Here is a 17,174-nt window from a genome sequence, read left to right on the forward strand (position 1 = left end):
AACTTACTTTAGAATTGTTTTAGAATTCACTTTGAAAAACCTATACGGCAAAATTTTGCAAGGGCAGAAAGAAAGGAGGTAAGGTATACAGTTAGAAGGGGAAAGATGTCTAATCTGTTTTTCACAGGAAATAGGGGAATTTTTTCCAAGACCTTAATGCAACAACGAGGAAAACAACAACAAACAGCAGGAGCAATGACAGACAACGTTAAGAATAAATGAAAAAGAAATTAAAAAGAGAAAACCTTGTAAGAAAATGACTGTGAGAGATGGGCTAAAAATTTAAGGTAGAAAATTTGAAAATGAATAAAAGAAAACATTTCTTTATGAATCAATAAAATGATTAAAGTAAAAATTCAAACATGCAAAGGGAAGGTTTGGAGATAAAATTTAAACAATTGAAAATAAAATCTTCTGCTCAAAAGCTGAAATGAAAATCAAAACAAAACCAAGTTTATATAATGTAATGTAAGGTAGAATGTTAAAATTAAAAACAAGGAAAAATAATAAAAGGGGACACTCTGAGCTCAGAAGGTTAAATGTTGAATGGGAAAGCAATTAAATAAGACTTGCTGTTGTTGTTTACTTGCTGAGTTGTGTCTGAGTCTTTTGGGACCCTGTGGACTGACTGTAGCCTGCCAGGCTCCTCTGCTCATGGGATTTCCCAGGCAAGAATACTGGGTTGCCATTTCCTTCTCCAGGGGATCTTCCCTGGAGATGACATCCCCAAAATGACATAAGAAAAAGCCATTTTAAAGTTGAGATATTAAAAATAACAATAATAATATGAAAAGTGAAAAGCATAAGCAAACAAGTAATTTGCTGCTAGGGCCGACTGTGGATTCTTCTGGGCCTCAAAGTGAAAGTGAAAGTCACTCAGCTGTGTACCATTCCTTGCGACCCCATGGACTATACAGTCCAAGGAAATGTCCAGGCCAGAATATCGGAGTGGGTGGTCTTTCCCTTCTCCAGGGGGTCTTCTCAACCCAGGGATCGAACCCAGGTCTCCCACATTGCAGGCGATTCTTTACCAAGTGAGCTGAGGGAAGCCAGGTAGGAGTCTTTCAGCAGTGAGAGTGAGGGTCTGCATCACTGAGCTTTGGAGACTAGATCTGCAGCCCAGACACTGTTTCAGAACTTGAAGACCAAGTCCCTTTTGTCAAGGTCAAGTTTTGGTGGGTCTGTACCTTCAAGGAAGAAACCAGTAGCCTCCTTCCTCTCCTATTTCCCCCACCACTAAAAATCTTTCTTTAAGACCATGGCTTGTCATTTTCTTTCAGGTCACCTTCTCTGATTTGTGTAGACAATGGAGCAGGGGTCCAGCTTGTTCAGGCAATTGGGATTGTGGCAATCTTCTCTCCTGGCACAGGTCCTGGGATGGCCCTGGGTTTTCAAACCTCCAGGACCTAAATTGAGATTGAGTCACCCATCTTCCCCCAAATGTGTTCCTCCCAGTCCAAGTTCACTCTGCTGTTTAATGTGTAACCATTGCCCTGATCAGTGAAGCAAGCCACTTCAATCACTCTGGACTGTTTCCTCGTGTTCACCCCTACAACCAATGGGTCACTGAGTGCTGCCTCTTTTATCTCCCGCATCTCTGTTCTATCTTCATCATGTCTGCACTTTACAAACCTTCATTGTAAGTGAAATGGGTGTGAAGAGATAAGCAAGGGTTTTGTGTTTTTTGTTTTGGAGCTGGGAATTCATGAAAACAGTAGCTTGCAGAGATGTATACCATCTCAAAGGCGAGGGTAAAGAGGAACTGGGAAAACTGTGCAGATGCCAGAATTAATTCCACAGCACTAGCTCTGCTCAGTGCCACCCTACTTGGCATGCTTTTCTGATGTGCTGTCATCTTAAGCAGCAGAGGTGGACAGTCAGCTTCTCCGTTATTGAATACAGTCTAGAAAGACAGTCTTCAGAGTTCCTATCTTGCTTAACATTTGTTTTATTCAAAGGAAGACAAAAAGCTCTGAGAGATAACAGAATGCTTGGGGCCAAGAGGCTTTTTAGTAATCATTATCAATCCCTCTGGCTTTCCTGGTGAGGTGGCTCAGCAGTAAGGAATCCACCTGCCAATGCAAGGGATGTGGGTTTGAGCTCTGGGTTGGCAATATCCCCTGGAGAAGGAAATGGCAACTCACTCCAGTATTCTTGCTTGGGTAATCCTATGGAGAGAAGGAGCCTGGTGAACTACCATCCTTGGGGTCGCAAAGAGTTGGACACAACTTAGCAACTAAACAACAACAATAGTCAATCACTCTTATCTTTATCCTCCCACAATAGAGCAGAGGCAGCACAAATCACATATTACTGCTTTTAATGAAAGAGGCTTCAAGTCAAGGGACTGCAGAACATGGCCCAGAGCCTTTTCTCTTACTAACCTGATTAGATACTCAATCTTCCGATGTTCTCTGAATCAGGCCAATGCTTATACACCACTGCATTTCTGGGTTCCCAAGAGAAGCTCTGGACTTAGCTCACATCAAAGCACTTTGAGTTTAAGATGCTGTGAACTGATAGTATCTGGAGACGGTTACAGGGGTGGGAGATGAATATGTGGTTGCAGAAACTTCTGGCAACAAATTCTGACACTGACTTTAGGAAAACACTGCCTCTTGTTTGAAAAGCAGCTCCAAGTGGATGTCATGCTGACAGTAATCAGATTTAAAATTAGCCTTAACATGCCTTCATCAAGGAGGCTTAATTGCAGGGCCCAATCAGTAGACAAAATAACTGCCACGACAATTTTGCTGACAAAGTAATTCTAAACAAACCATTTCAGAATGAGCAAAATCTCTTTGGAATCACTTAGTTTTTGAAGTCACTCAAGACTTCCTTCAGGTCCATCTCATGCACCAGGTTTTTTTTATTTTAAATGTACAAATTCAGAATTTGCATGTTTTCCTTTCTCCAACTCTAGGAATTTTTATTTTTTGGCTGGATACAGCATTCTGGTATAGATCAGATCAGTTCAGTTCAGTCGCTCAGTCGTGTCTGACTCTTTGCAACCCCATGAATTGCAGCACACCAGGCCTCCCTATCCATCACCAACTCCCGGAGTTCACTCAGACTCATGTCCATTGAGTCGGTGATGCCATCCAGCCATCTCATCCTCTGTCGTCCCCTTCTCCTCCTGCCCCCAATCCCTCCCAGCATCAGAATCTTTTCCAATGAGTTAACTCTTCGCATGAGGTGGCCAAAGTACTGGAGTTTCAGCCTTAGCATCATTCCTTCCAAAGAAATCCCAGGGCCGATCTCCTTCAGAATGGACTGGCTGGATCTCCTTGCAGTCCAAGGGACTCTCAAGAGTCTTCTCCAAAACCACGGTTCAAAAGCATCAATTCTTCAGCACTCAGCCTTCTTCACAGTCCAACTCTCACATCCATACATGACCGCACGAAAAACCATAGCCTTGACTAGATGAACCTTTGTTGGCAAAGTAATGTCTCTGCTTTTGAATATGCTATCTAGGTTGGTCATAACTTTCCTTCCAAGGAGTAAGCGTCTTTTAATTTCATGGCTGCAGTCACCATCTACAGTGATTTTGGAGCCCAGAAAAACAAAGTCTGACACTGTTTCCACTGTTTCCCCATCTATTTCCCATGAAGTGGTGGGACCAGATGCCATGATCTTCGTTTTCTGAATATTGAGCTTTAAGCCAACTTTTTCACTCTCCACTTTCACTTTCATCAAGAGTCTTTTGAGTTCCTCTTCACTTTCTGCCATAAGGGTGGTGTCATCTGCATATCTGAGGTTATTGATATTTCTCCTGGCAATCTTGATTCCAGCTTGTGTTTCTTCCAGTCCAGCGTTTCTCATGATGTACTCTGCATATAAGTTAAATAAGCAGGGTGACAATATACAGCCTTGACGAACTTCTTTTCCTATTTGGAACCAGTCTGTTGTTCCATGTCCAGTTCTAACTGTTGCTTCCTGACCTGCATACAGGTTTCTCAAGAGGCAGGTCAGGTGGTCTGGTATTCCCATCTCTTTCAGAATTTTCCACAGTTTATTGTGATCCACACAGTCAAAGGCTTTGGCATAGTCAATAAAAAGCAGAAATAGATGTTTTTCTGGAACTCTCTTGCTCTTTTGATGATCCAGCAGATGTTGGCAATTTGATCTCTGGTTCATCTGCCTTTTCTAAAACCAGCTTGAACATCAGGAAGTTCACAGTTCACATATTGCTAAAGCCTGGCTTGGAGAATTTTGAGCATTACTTTACTAGCGTGTGAGATGAGTGCAATTGTGTGGTAGTTTGAGCATTCCTTGGCATTGCCTTTCTTCGGGATTGGAATGAAAACTGACCTTTTCCAGTCCTGTGGCCACTGCTGAGTTTTCCAAATTTGCTGGCATATTGAGTGCAGCACTTTCACAGCATCATCTTTCAGGATTTGGAATAGCTCCACTGGAATTCCATCACCTCCACTAGCTTTGTTCGTAGTGATGCTTTCTAAGGCCCACTTGACTTCACATTCCAGGATGTCTGGCTCTAGGTCAGTGATCACACCATCGTGATTATCTGGGTCGTGAAGATCTTTTTTGTACAGTTCTTCTGTGTATTCTTGCCACCTCTTCTTAATATCTTCTGCTTCTGTTAGGTCCATACCATTTCTGTCCTTTATCGAGCTCATCTTTGCATGAAATTTTCCTTTGGTATCTCTGATTTTTTTAAAGAGATCCCTAGTCTTTCCCATTCTGTTGTTTTCCTCTATTTCTTTGCATTGATCGCTGAAGAAGGCTTTCTTATCTCTTCTTGCTATTCTTTGGAACTCTGCATTCAGATGTTTATATCTTTTCTTTTCTCCTTTGCTTTTCACTTCTCTTCTTTTCACAGCTATTTGTAAGGCCTCCCCAGACAGTCATTTTGCTTTTTTGCATTTCTTTTCTATGGGAATTGTCTTGATCCCTGTCTCCTGTACAATGCCACCAACCTCATTCCATAGTAGGGAGCACTCTATTTACCTGCTCTGTGGTCCTGGGCAAGTTACTTATCCTCTCTGAGTCTCAGTTTTCTCACCTGTAAAGTGAGGGAACAATGCTCACCTGAAAGACTGTCGAGAGGTTTAAAATACATGAAGTGTGTAAACCCATCTTTATTTCCTTTCTCTTTACCAAACCCAAATGGCTCTGGGTGTGTTCAGCTTAATGTCCCTAGGGACATTGCTGCTGGAATTTTTAAATCATTTGAAAATAGAATTAGTTTGATGTCGGCAGCAGCAGAATATCCCCCTATCCTCAACTCCTATATCTAGTTTAGTGATTCTCAACTGGGGAGAATCTCAATTTTTGGCCCACCCAAGGGACATTTGGTAATATCTGGAGACATTTTTGGTTTTTGCAACTTGCCGGGGGCAAGGGACAGGTACTACTAGAATTTAATGAGTCCAGGGAAGCTGCTAAACATCCTACAAAGTATGGGGCAGCCCCACATAACAAAGGATTGCTGCTGCTGCTGCTACTGCTGCTGCTGCTAAGTCGCTTCAATCATGTCCGACTCTGTGCGACCCCATAGACGGAAGCCCACCAGGCTCCCCCGTCCCTGGGATTCTCCAGGCAAGAACAGTGGAGTGGGTTGCCATTTCCTTCTCCAATGCATGAAAGTGAAAAGTTAAAGGGAAGTCGCTCAGTCGTATCCGACTCTTAGCAACCCCATGGACTACAGCCTACCAGGCTCCTCCATCTTGCCCTAAAAATCAGTAGCACTCAGGTTGAAAACTTGAACCTAAAGGATGGTATATACTCTCATTTGAGAGTTCCCTGAATGTAAGGCATGTGCCTTATACATCATTCTTTCTCATAGAGAAGGTTTGAAAGACAGTTGGGAAAAATACTCCAATGGGATTGCTCTTATTGTTGAATGTCAGGGGAAGATTTCAATTCAGCATGACTTTGCCTCTTTGGTGAAGTTGGGCTCTGTTAGCATTTCTCTAACATCCTACATTGTCTCATTTCCTTTTGATTTGCAGTATCTCCTTCAACTTTTCCCCATTTGATATATAGGATTTACTTGGATTTATTATCCTTCTCCTCTGTTCATACTGGATGCCGAGAAGCGTAGAAGCATCTGTATAGGAAACTTAAGAGAGATATCCTGGTATGTGAGGTTGAGGATGCCCAGACTGACCAGGGCAGTGACCATATGAAATGAGATGCCAAACATTAAAAGAAGCTAAGTAGAATCACTAGATGAGACCTCAAGGAAACCTGGCTACACTAAGGACACAATTGTATGGATAGACTTATTTCCCTAACTGACTCCATTCAGTTGACGATACAAACACTTACAGATGTGTGGAATTACACAGTATCTGTTTATTTATCTATTAACTATCATTTATCTGTCTAATATATGGATAAAAGCCTGGAAGGGGCATATATTAAAATATTAATGCTGGTCATCTTGATTAGAACTCATTTTTTCCCCTATATACATGCTCCTGAATATTCCAGATTTTTTATGAGTATTTGATAAATTGAAAAATAATAGATATAGTTTCAGAAGAATTTGAAGAGTTGTTTTCAACGTGTCTGCCTGAACCTTGTATGCTGAGGATTTCTCCTCCTCTGTAAATTTCAAGTTAGATGTTGGCAAGATGTGGGCAACCATGTGTGCTAAGAGATAAATTGCTCTCCCACCGCCCCAGCTGAGAGTCATGTCTGGGTAACAGCTGCTTTGATAATGACTTTATTTTGTGATGGATGAATTCTTGGTTGCTTTACAGATGTTGAAATGACTTGGGCCAACGAAACTGCACGTACGCCTGTTCATTTCGCCTCACTCCTCTCACAGTGGGTGTGGGAAACAGATAGCCCATTACAGGGCAGAAGGGATGGTGTGACCTGGCCTTCCTCTCCAGAGGCAGCATCAGCCTTAGGCGCTTGCTCTTGGAGAGCTGCATGAAGCTGGCAAAATTATGCACCAACGCAGTGATACTGCCCCACAGCAGGCTCTGCTGGGGTACAAAATGCCACTCCCATCCTTCTCTTATTCCCTCTTCCATTTTGCATTCTGCGGTGATAGAAGATTGCTCTTTTCCAAATGTAAACAGAAAAATGCAAAATCCAGTCTTGAGAAGGAATGATCTCACTTCTGACCTTGCTCTCATTGGTTCTGCCTGACTTCTAAGTATGTTGACTTAGTTTCCATTTTTAGCTTTCTTTCTGCTGATTGGGCCACTGATCCTGGTTGTCTAGGTAACATCCAGGGTCTGGTCCATTTGTTCAACATCACCACTACCACACAAGAAAGTGGAGGTCAGATCCAAATGGTGGAAATAAGACAGTAGTGATTCATGAAGGAAAAGTGCAAATGATATAGTAGAAAGATCCACATGGTCATCAGCTAGCCTAGAAAGAGGAGTAGAGTGTGGCTTGATTCAAACTCCAGCTCAAAAGGATTCAAATGGACATGTGTTTGATTTTTTTGGTATCAGAAAGGTCTAGCTATGAGTATTTACTACTTAGTATTTTTTGAGAATTTACTATACTGAAGATATTGTCCTGTGAAGCTTATGAACATGATTTGAAATAATCCTTCAATAGTTGTTATAAAGGAATTGTATAGACAAAGTGTTACAAACCAGGAAATAACTAGGTCACACAGCTAGGAAGCTTTGGAACTGGAAGTTGATGTAGGATTTCACAGCTTATATATTCTTAATAACTGCGTAACCATGACATTGCTCCAAAGTTGGACTTTTCCTCAACACACATGTACATTCTCATTCTCTCTCTCTCTCTCATGTATGTTTTTTCCTGGTATCATATTTTGTGCTTTTGTTTTTAAAGATTATATTTAGTAGCACCAAGTCGATAGCATTACTTGGTTCCAAAAATGAAATGAAGTGAAATGAAATGAAGTAAAATGAAAATAAAATAAAAATTGATTATGTTCTTAAGATTTAATTCTGTAGGAATTCTCTGCAAGTTCAGTAAGGTCTTACTTGCTAGACTGTCACAGTTTTAGAAAACTGTGATTGGCTTCAAGTGACATTTTAAATGGAGCACCATCAAACCAGAGTTTATTTATTGAAAGTGAGCTACAAACCATGTGTGTTATAGTCTGTTCAGGTTGCTATAACAAAATTCCACTGACTGGGTGGCTTATGAGAACTTTATTTCTCACAGTCTGGAGCCTGGAAATCTAGGGTCAGGGTGCTGGCTGGTCAGATATCGGTGAAAAGTCCTTTACCAGTTTGAAGTGACATCAGGTATTATTCTCATCAGTCGTATCCAAATGGTAAATTGTATTAATATTAAGGAGTATTACAAAATCACTTTCTTTTCCCACAGTTTTACTTGCCTGATATTTACCTGCCCATGTGTACCACAGTGGCTTTGTATTTGCTGGTATTTGCCCATCTCTATATTTTCAACTATTCATGTCATTTTATTTTAAGCATATATCTTATAACCTGTATTTGTCCAGATTTTGTTTCTCCAGCCAATCTGAGAAAGATTTGGTCTGGTTTCTATTTTTGTTTTTACATATTATACTTCAAAAATATATCATTTTCCTTTTTCTGTCCTTGCAATGACAATCAATTTCACCTCTATCACAGCACACACATATATTCTTTTCTGAACTCAGGTTGATCCTAGTAATTTGATTAATAAGCTAAGCTTTTTTAAAAGTGAGGCATCCTTACTTCCAACTGTAAAATAAGTCATGGGATGTAATGTGCAGCATAGGGAATAGAGTCAATGATATTGTGATAACTCTGTATGTGACAGATGGTAACTAGGTTTATCCTGGTGATTGTTCCTTAACGTAGAAAAGTATTAAATCACTATGTCGCACACCTAAAATTAATATAAAATTGCATGCCGATGACAATTCAATAGTAAATAACTAACTAAATAAAAGGGCTTGGAAAAACAAAGAAGGAAAAGCTGGATCCAGAAAATCTGGATTCAAATCCTAGTTTTGTCACTTACATTCCTGCTAAGGGACTTCTTCCAGTAACGTGTTATTGCTGCATTGGCAGAATGTTGTAATGATATTAAACTTATATAAACAGAATCATAAAAAGTGTTTAAAAAGAATGACTCACCTTGGACACACGTTTAACCTGGTCTTGTTGCTTCTAGAGCCACTCTTCCTCAACTTGTCTCTTGTGCTGTGGCCAGATCGAAAGTGGTGATCTTAAAATGTAAATCAGTTCATGGCCATTTACCGAAGTATCTATGTCAGTGGCTTTAGCCACATAAAGAATATAGTTCCAACTTCTGGGCCTGCCATTCAAGGTCCTTGACCTCTTTTCCAAGCTCATCTCTTACTGTTCTCTCTCCCACACTTATGTCTGTTCCAGCTATAATCCATTTCCTCTTTTTTTAAAAATTTAAATTTATTTATTTTAATTGGAAGCTAATTACTTTACAATATTGTATTGGTTTTGCCATACATCAACATGAATCTGCCACGGGTGTACATGTGTTCCCCATCCTGAACCCCCCTCCCACCTCCCTCCCTGTACCATCCCTCTGGGTCATCCCAGTGCACCAGCCCCAAGCATCCTGTATCCTGCATCGAACCTGGACTGGCAATTCATTTCTTATATGATATTATACATGTTTCAATGCCATTCTCCCAAATCATCCCACCCTCTCCATCTCCCATAGAGTCCAAAAGACTGTTCTATACATCTGTGTCTCTTTTGCTGTCTCGCATACAGGGTTATCGTTACTGTCTTTCTAAATTCCGTATATATGCATTAGTATAGTGTATTGGTGTTTTTCTTTCTGGCTTACCATTTCCTCTTTCTAATGGCTCATGCCCTTGATCAATTCTCTTAGAAAGTGCTGAAGGAATGCAGTTAGGTGCCCAGCACTGGGTTCAAGGTGGGGCATGAGAGTGGTGATAACCACTGGCCAGATGTCTTCTTTTATGGGGCTCCCAGCAAGTAAGGATGACAGTGAAAACTCATATGATCACCACAGGATAGGCAGAGGTGGTTGTGGGAGCACAGAGCAGGAGCCCACAACCTTAACTTTGATACCCAGGGAAAGTGACGACCAAACTGGAACCCAAAGGATGAGTAGGGAATGAGCCTGGCCTTCTTTCCCTAGTCACCTGGTGGCTTCCTGCTCATCCTTCCAAGCCTCTCTCAGGCCTCACTCCCTCTAAGTGGAAGCAGTTGCCTCCTGCTCTGTGTACTAGCTCAGTGTTCTCTACATTATGGCCCTTTAGCCATGGGTTGCACTTATTTGTCTGTCCTTCCTGTTCTAGGCCCTGAGCCTCTGGAAGGCAGAGTCATTTCTTATTACTTTTGTATCCCTGTACCCTGTGCATGGTGCACAGTGAGTGCCTGATGAAAGTGCATGAGATTTGGTTCCTGGATCCTGTGCTTCTCTGCCCAGCACATCTCCTAGTCCTGGACCCACTCCATACATTCCTGAACCGTTTTCTGGCCAGACTTTCCTTGGTTGCTCGACTCCCAGAATCCTCTTGATTCTTCTGTTGCTGCTGCTGCTAAGTCACTTCAGTCATGTCCAACTGTGTGTGACCCCATAAACGGCAGCCCACCAGGCTCCCCCGTCCCTGGGATTCTCTAGGCAAGAACACTGGGGTGGGTTGCCATTTCCTTCTCCAACGCAGGAAAGTGAAAAGTGAAAGTGAAGTCGCTCAGTCGTGTCCAACTCTTCGCGATCCCATGGACTGCAGCCTTCCAGGCTCCTCCGTCCATGGGATTTTCCAGGCAAGAGTACTGGAGTCGGGTGCCATTGCCTTCTCCGGATTCTTCTGTTACTCTGTCCCTAAACTGACTTCAGCATTCAGAAGGCTCCTTCTCTGGTACCCCATTGATTTCACTCCTCAAGGGGCTGCAAGGGTAACTCTTTTCATTCCACAAAATACAGAATGACAAATAGCTTCTACTAAGTATTTATCGATGGTGCTTAGTTGCTCAGTCATGTTCAATGCTTTGAGACCCCATGGATGTAGCCCACCAGGCTCCCCTGTCCATGGGATTCTCCAGGCAAGAATACTGGAGTGGGTTGCCATGCCCTTCTCCAGGGGATCTTCCCAACTCAGGGATCAAACCCAGATCTCCTGCATTGCAGGAAGATTCTTTACCTTCTCAGCCACCAGAGAAGCCTATTGAAGGTGATAAGTACTTTTAATAGAATGTCTTCTCTGAGATTAGGTGCTTGGGAAAGGATATTTTCTTATGAGGTGACAGAAATTTAATTTAAAAAATGAGATCTATATATCCCAACTTGCTTCCTTGTTTACACTGACTTCCAGGAAGCCCAGACTTAGATTTAACGTTCAAGTGTATCGCCTCTATTCACATCATGTTTCTGGTAGAATTATCTTCTTCCTTCATTTGGGTGTGTTTTGATTAGTTTTCTGAATTAGAAAAAAAAACATTCGAAGTGTTCAGTTTCTATTTTAAGGTCAGAAAAATTTAATTCCATTAAAATAAAAATATAGAATATTACTACATTTTCACATAGAATTATACCATATTTGCTCCACCCACCTACACCCAAATTTATTTTAAATAGTGGTTTTATTGCAAGTTACCTCAAATATTTAATTCAAGAGTAAGTTCAAATTAAAAATTTTCTTCTTTCCTCCTTTATTGTTTTCCTTTTTCATAAAACAGGTTGAATTGGTTGAAACATGCCATATAGTTTAACTATACTAGAGATCATTCAACCACTGTGTATCAAAAAGGAAAGGAGAGGATTTGAGAGAAGGAGAGGGCATGGATAGAGGACCAAAGGGATGGGAGAGGATTTATTTACTGAGTGATGACAATTTCCAGCCCTATCATCCACAGGCTTCTCAAGTCATGAAATTTCCATTTTAGGATGAGGTAAATGGCTCTCATTTCTTTGATTGGAGAAGTTCAGCAAACTCACTGTCTCATGATCCCCCCTTGCTATCATTTCCTAAAATCTCCCATCAAGTACTTGGTTTTTCAATTAAATTACTTGATTATAATTTTCTGATTTTACAAATTTTATTCTTGTTTCATTCCTAGTGTCTAGCTCTAAATATTTTTTGATTATTGTATTAATATTTATTTCCATTAAGTTAAAGGTTTATGTTTAAGACGGATTGAACCCATGTCTTTCATGTCTCCTGCATTGCAGGTGAATTCTCTACTCACTGAGCCATTGGGGAAGCCAAATATTTCATAACTATGACAAGATGAAACAAAGGTATATATGTCAACTACTCAGTTCATTATAGAACAGGCAAGTAGGAAGACGTTTAGCTGATAGTTCAAAAGTGGTTTAGAGTGGATTTGCAAATAGACTCCAGAAACATTCAGCCATGCACTTTTTCTTCTGCAATAGTCATCAGATTTTCCTATCCTTAGTAGTCACTTTTGAGTTTGAGAATGCCAACTAATTACCCTTCCCCCATAGCTTCTGAATAAGAGCAAGAGAGGAACTGAAGTATCAATAGATTAAAATTCAATGATCAATTTTATTTCAGGTAAAGCTGAATTGGAGAATGTGGCTTAGCCATAGGGACAAAACTGGGCTTTTCCTTCAGTGTCCTTTGGCTTGGCTAATTTGTCCAGGCTTAGAATCCTGTGGGGATGGGGGCTGAGCTGGGGGTGGGAGGCTCACTGGCTGGGAAAGCCTTGGGCAGTGTAGGCTGAGAAGATGGGGTGGCCAAATGTGGAAGGTAACCCAGCCCCACATTGCCACAAAATGAAGGAATGAGGTCACACTCCCAGAATCTCACTAGTCCTTGAGAGGAGGGTCTACAAGGTGGCAGAATACTCTTTTTAATAGCCATGAAAGGGTTAGTTTCTATTTAATGCACCAAAGCAAGAGCAACAGAAGGGAGAAGGGCTCGTTCCTCCCAGCAAGAGTCCCTGGATCTCGGGTACTTGGTCCAAAAAATTCCCTTTTTCATAGATGAAGTCTGGTAACTCCTAAGTGACAAATGGTCTGACTCTGTCTCCCTTCTTTTACCTACAATTTATCATTTTATCAGGCTGATGGGTAAATCTATAAATGCTCCTTATGTGAAGGACATACATGTTAATGTCATCAAAACTTAATGTAAAGGAAGCTTCAACCTGACACTCAGGCGTATGTGCATTGATGGGAAGCATAATTACTTGGGAATTACTATGGATCATAAAGGAAATTTTTTTCCTGTAATTTATGGAGGGTTCATGTCATCTCAACCCAGGTTAGCCTGTAATTGCACATCTTGGTGACAATAAAGAGCAGTGACCTGAAGGCATCTAACACTTCTGCCGTGAGTCAAGAGTGGCTTGTGCTGTGAATTCCACATTTGGAACTTCCTGACATTTCTTCCAGCTGTTGGGAGTTTATGATCCAGATATGCCTCCAATGGATATAACACTCAGAAAAATCCTTTGCTGGGCTCTGACCCATATTTCATTAATTCATGATTAGATTTATCTAGTTCTGGCTTGATTTATTTCTGGTCTGTGGGTCTGCATTCTTTTCTATCGCTAAATTTGTGCCTTCAAAGTGTGGTGTGTTTCATTTGGTCAGTTTTATAAATTATATAATGGTAAGGAAGAAAAATAAAAGATAAAGTCACAGTCAGGAGGTAATAGTGTAAAATGAATAGATTATAAATACATATTTTTAATTTTTTTAAATATCTGTTTTTTAAAAAGTAATTAATATGATCACTATACAGCATGTGGGATCTTAGTTCCCTGACCAGGGATCAAACCCATGCCCCTGCAGTGGAAGCGCCGTCTTAACCACTAGGCCACCAGGGAAGTCCCTACATTATATTTTTATGAAGTAGGTCTGATTTTCTAGCTGACTTGAGATGGTCTTCTTAGAAGGATCATTCTTTACTGATGCTCAGAGCCTATAGTGATCCAGCAAAGGTCAAGAGTCCCCAAAGCCAGTGCTTCTCAAACTTTAATATGCATGAGCATCACCTGATTCTTCAAGATTGGGGTGAGGTTTAGATTCTGCAGTTTCAACAAGCTCTCAGTGATGTTGATGACTGAGCAGCAAGAACCTAAATTACCAAATCAAAACACCAGCTCTCCAACTCATCACAATTAATTTTATTCCACAGCATGTTTAGGGGAATGTTATTCTCAGGAAGATGTTTAGGACTCAAATAATTAAACAAAAAAACCTGGAAAGTACACACATTTATGTATCTCTTCTTTTCATTAAATATATATCTGTTTGGCAAAAAATGTTAGACTCTTTTATACAAAAACAAAGCAAAAAAAAAACCAAACAAACAAAAACCAACCCCCAAAACCAACAACCCAAACCCTTTGCAAATTGTCAATACCTGTAATAACTACAATGATGTAAACTTGGATGTCTGACAGCTTGACCATCTTGTGGAACCTGTGTTGCAGCAGAACCCCCCAGACCCTTAGACAGCAACTGCCTGTCATCGAGGCTTTTAGATTTAGTACATTAGAGATGAAGCAGGACGACTGATTTCAGCATTGTGCTTTCAGCTAAGGGGCTGGAGGAATGTGTGGCAATGAAGAAGGCAGGTCAGGGATGGGGCAGGGAGAAGAAACCCAAGACTAGCTGAGAGACAGAAAGGGTGGTCACAGCCACAGGGCAGACGTGATGTGGCCATGGGACCCTCAGATCGTGTCTGCTGACCCAACGCTTGTGAGAACTAGGATGAGGCAACCGCTGCTGCTCTTGGGACCAGAGAGGAACTGGGCAGGCAGAGGCCAGAATGGGGGAGGGAGGGCATTTAGAAGCAGATTTCAATTCACATGGAACTGGTGGTGTGAGCAGACCCTCTGGGGAACAAGGAGTGGTGTTTGTCTTCTCGAGAAGCTAGATCGTTTCCGGTTCTTCCAGACCCAGAGCTTGAGGCACACCCCTGTGTCTGGCTGCAGATTGGGAGAAGGTCTGGATTGCTGGCTTGGAGCCGCTAGGAGGGGAGGACTTGCCTGCTGGAATGAAGATGGAAGGGCCCTTTGGCTCTCTCATTGGCGGTGGATTTTGCTTTTCTCCCACCTTTGACTGCAGCGACGGGAGGTAACCTAAAGCAATGGAGTCTAGGAACAGAATCGGGGTGGTGAGCAGGATGCCAGGGAGGGGCAGAAAAATGCCAGAGTTAGAGGAGGCGAGGCCAAAGGAAGTGTGGACCCACAGTGTCCCTTGACCACAGCGGATTCCACGGTGTGGGCGCCTTTTCATTCTTCTCTCCTATTAGCTAAATCTTCCAGTTTTGGAGGGGGTGCATCTGGGCCCAGGGTGCTTCAATTACAGTCATAGACGAAGTCATAGTTGCTGGGCTCCTTGGGGATGGGTGGAGGCGCGTCGGGGATCTGAATGTTTTCCAGGTCCAGGAGGCGGAGCTTGATTTCCATGCTGAGCAGCGTGTCCAAGTCATTCCGTGTTAGGTCACTCATCATGTCTTTCCCCAGCAGCGCATTCAGCCCATCTGTCCAGATACAGTACTGGGGAGAAAGAAGGTGACAATGAGAACGACTGATGACAATTACAAGAGGAATAACAATAGCTAACACCAACTGATCACTCAGCAAGGACTGGGCTCTGTGCTAAGGGCTTTGCCTACATCATCATTTGATAGTCAGCACCTCTATAAAATTGACACTTCTGTTAGCATCTCTGTTTTACAGATGAGGGAACTGAGACAATGAGAAATTAAGTCACTTGGCAGTATGTGGAGTAGGTGGGATTTGAACTTATGCAATCTGCCTCCATCGTCTGCACTCTTCTGTACAAATAATGCCTCCCTACATAGCAGCAGGAGGATTTGAATTTTTCTGCCTGTGCAACAGAATATCTCTAACATCCCACCAGTGGATCAAAGAGTTAAAGGTATTGGTAGAATATACCCTAACACTCCTGGACTCAACATCAGATCATACTTGCTACTCTCCTGACTCTGAGCAGTTCTAATCTAGAGCCAGTATCTGACTATCCTGTTTGATTCCTGCACTCAAAACGACAGTCGAACTCCACTCTGGGGCTAATGGTGGTCCTACCTTTGTATTTCTTTTTTTTTTTTTTTTAATTCTTACCCTTGCTTTCAAAGGCAGCGACCCAGGCTAGGCCTACAGTAGATGAGTTTGTTCTCTGAGGCAGGACAATGCAGCTAGGTTCCTGCCCGCGAGTTCCTAGGGGTGCGCGGCCGGGGAACAGCGGCCGCCCGCCTCCTTCCCCATCCGGGGCGCCGGGGTCGTGTCGATGGCTGAGCACTTCCGGGGCCGCTACAACCTCCGCGGCTAGAGCGCCCTTCCTCAGCCGGTGAGGCCGCGATCCTACCTTTGTATTTCTTAGCAAAAGATTTAGGAATAGCTCAGTGCTGCCCAAGGTCTGGTGGACAAAATGGCTAAAATCATTGGGTGATCTTAATGGAAGGTGGCTTAGCTGCCAGTCTACGGACCTCTTCTGCCTGGGCTTCTGGTTTCTAAGGGTTTTCTCCTCCAGGTCTTTGGAGTCTGATCCCTGGGGACATCACCTGTTTTGGAAAGCACTCCATAGTAACCAACTAAGGATTTGGTTCTTCCCCTCTCATTAAAAATTAATCATGCCCTTTTCTTCTTTCTCCAGTAGGCTATGAACTATGCTTCATTTATCTGAGTACCTGACTTGCTCTTGTCAGCATCCCTCCAGAGGCTGAAATCCTGCCCTGACCATTAAAGCCATAATACTTGGTGAAGAACTAGCCTCTGCTGCCAACATCAGAAAACTGCCTGCATTCTGGATGTTGTGCTCAGCTCACCTTTTAGGATGTCCTAGTCCTATTCAGGGCTTCTTTGATAGTAATTTCACTGCTCTTCCTGTGGGACTGATCTTCCTTCTAGAATGTGCTCTAGATTATCCCCTCTCTTGCCCTTACTGGGTCAAGTTGCAATTCCAGACCCTACTTAGCTTGTCCTTTGCACTGTGGTTACCTGGGCTATGTTCCAGAATATGACAGCAGATCTCAACAAAAAAGCACTATGAGACGGCAAGCTCTATACAGATCTTAAGTCACAGTGATGGCTTAGAAATCTACCCTGATGCACACTGGGGGCTCCACTTGTTAAGCCAAGGAGGTGTGTTATTAAGTCTGTCTGAGTAGGGCAGTCCTGAACTGTAGAGCTTTGGTTCGGCCTTGACTATGGGATCTCAGCCAGAGCACTCAACCCATCTAAGTATCAACTGAGGGCTAAGAGGTTTCTGGAAGTATTAGTGATCTTGTGAAT

General features: G+C 42.2%; 1 protein-coding gene across 10 annotated transcripts in view; it reads right to left on the reverse strand.

The window, feature by feature from the left end:
* Nucleotides 1-14,015: 14,015 nt before the first annotated feature.
* Nucleotides 14,016-17,174, reverse strand: part of ELMO1 (engulfment and cell motility 1) — a 589,784-nt gene continuing 586,625 nt past the window's right edge. For 5 of the 10 annotated variants that reach the window (XM_027539543.1, XM_027539544.1, XM_027539545.1 and 2 more), the window contains one exon: nt 14,016-15,416. In XM_027539543.1, the coding sequence (XP_027395344.1) occupies nt 15,216-15,416 (201 nt within the window). In that variant the 3' untranslated portion in view covers nt 14,016-15,215. The remainder of the gene's footprint in view (nt 15,417-17,174) is intronic. The other 5 variants (XM_027539538.1, XM_027539540.1, XM_027539537.1 and 2 more) reach the window with 1 other exon arrangement.

This window comes from Bos indicus x Bos taurus, chromosome 4, assembly GCF_003369695.1.
Source record: "Bos indicus x Bos taurus breed Angus x Brahman F1 hybrid chromosome 4, Bos_hybrid_MaternalHap_v2.0, whole genome shotgun sequence".
Taxonomy (NCBI): domain Eukaryota; kingdom Metazoa; phylum Chordata; class Mammalia; order Artiodactyla; family Bovidae; genus Bos; species Bos indicus x Bos taurus.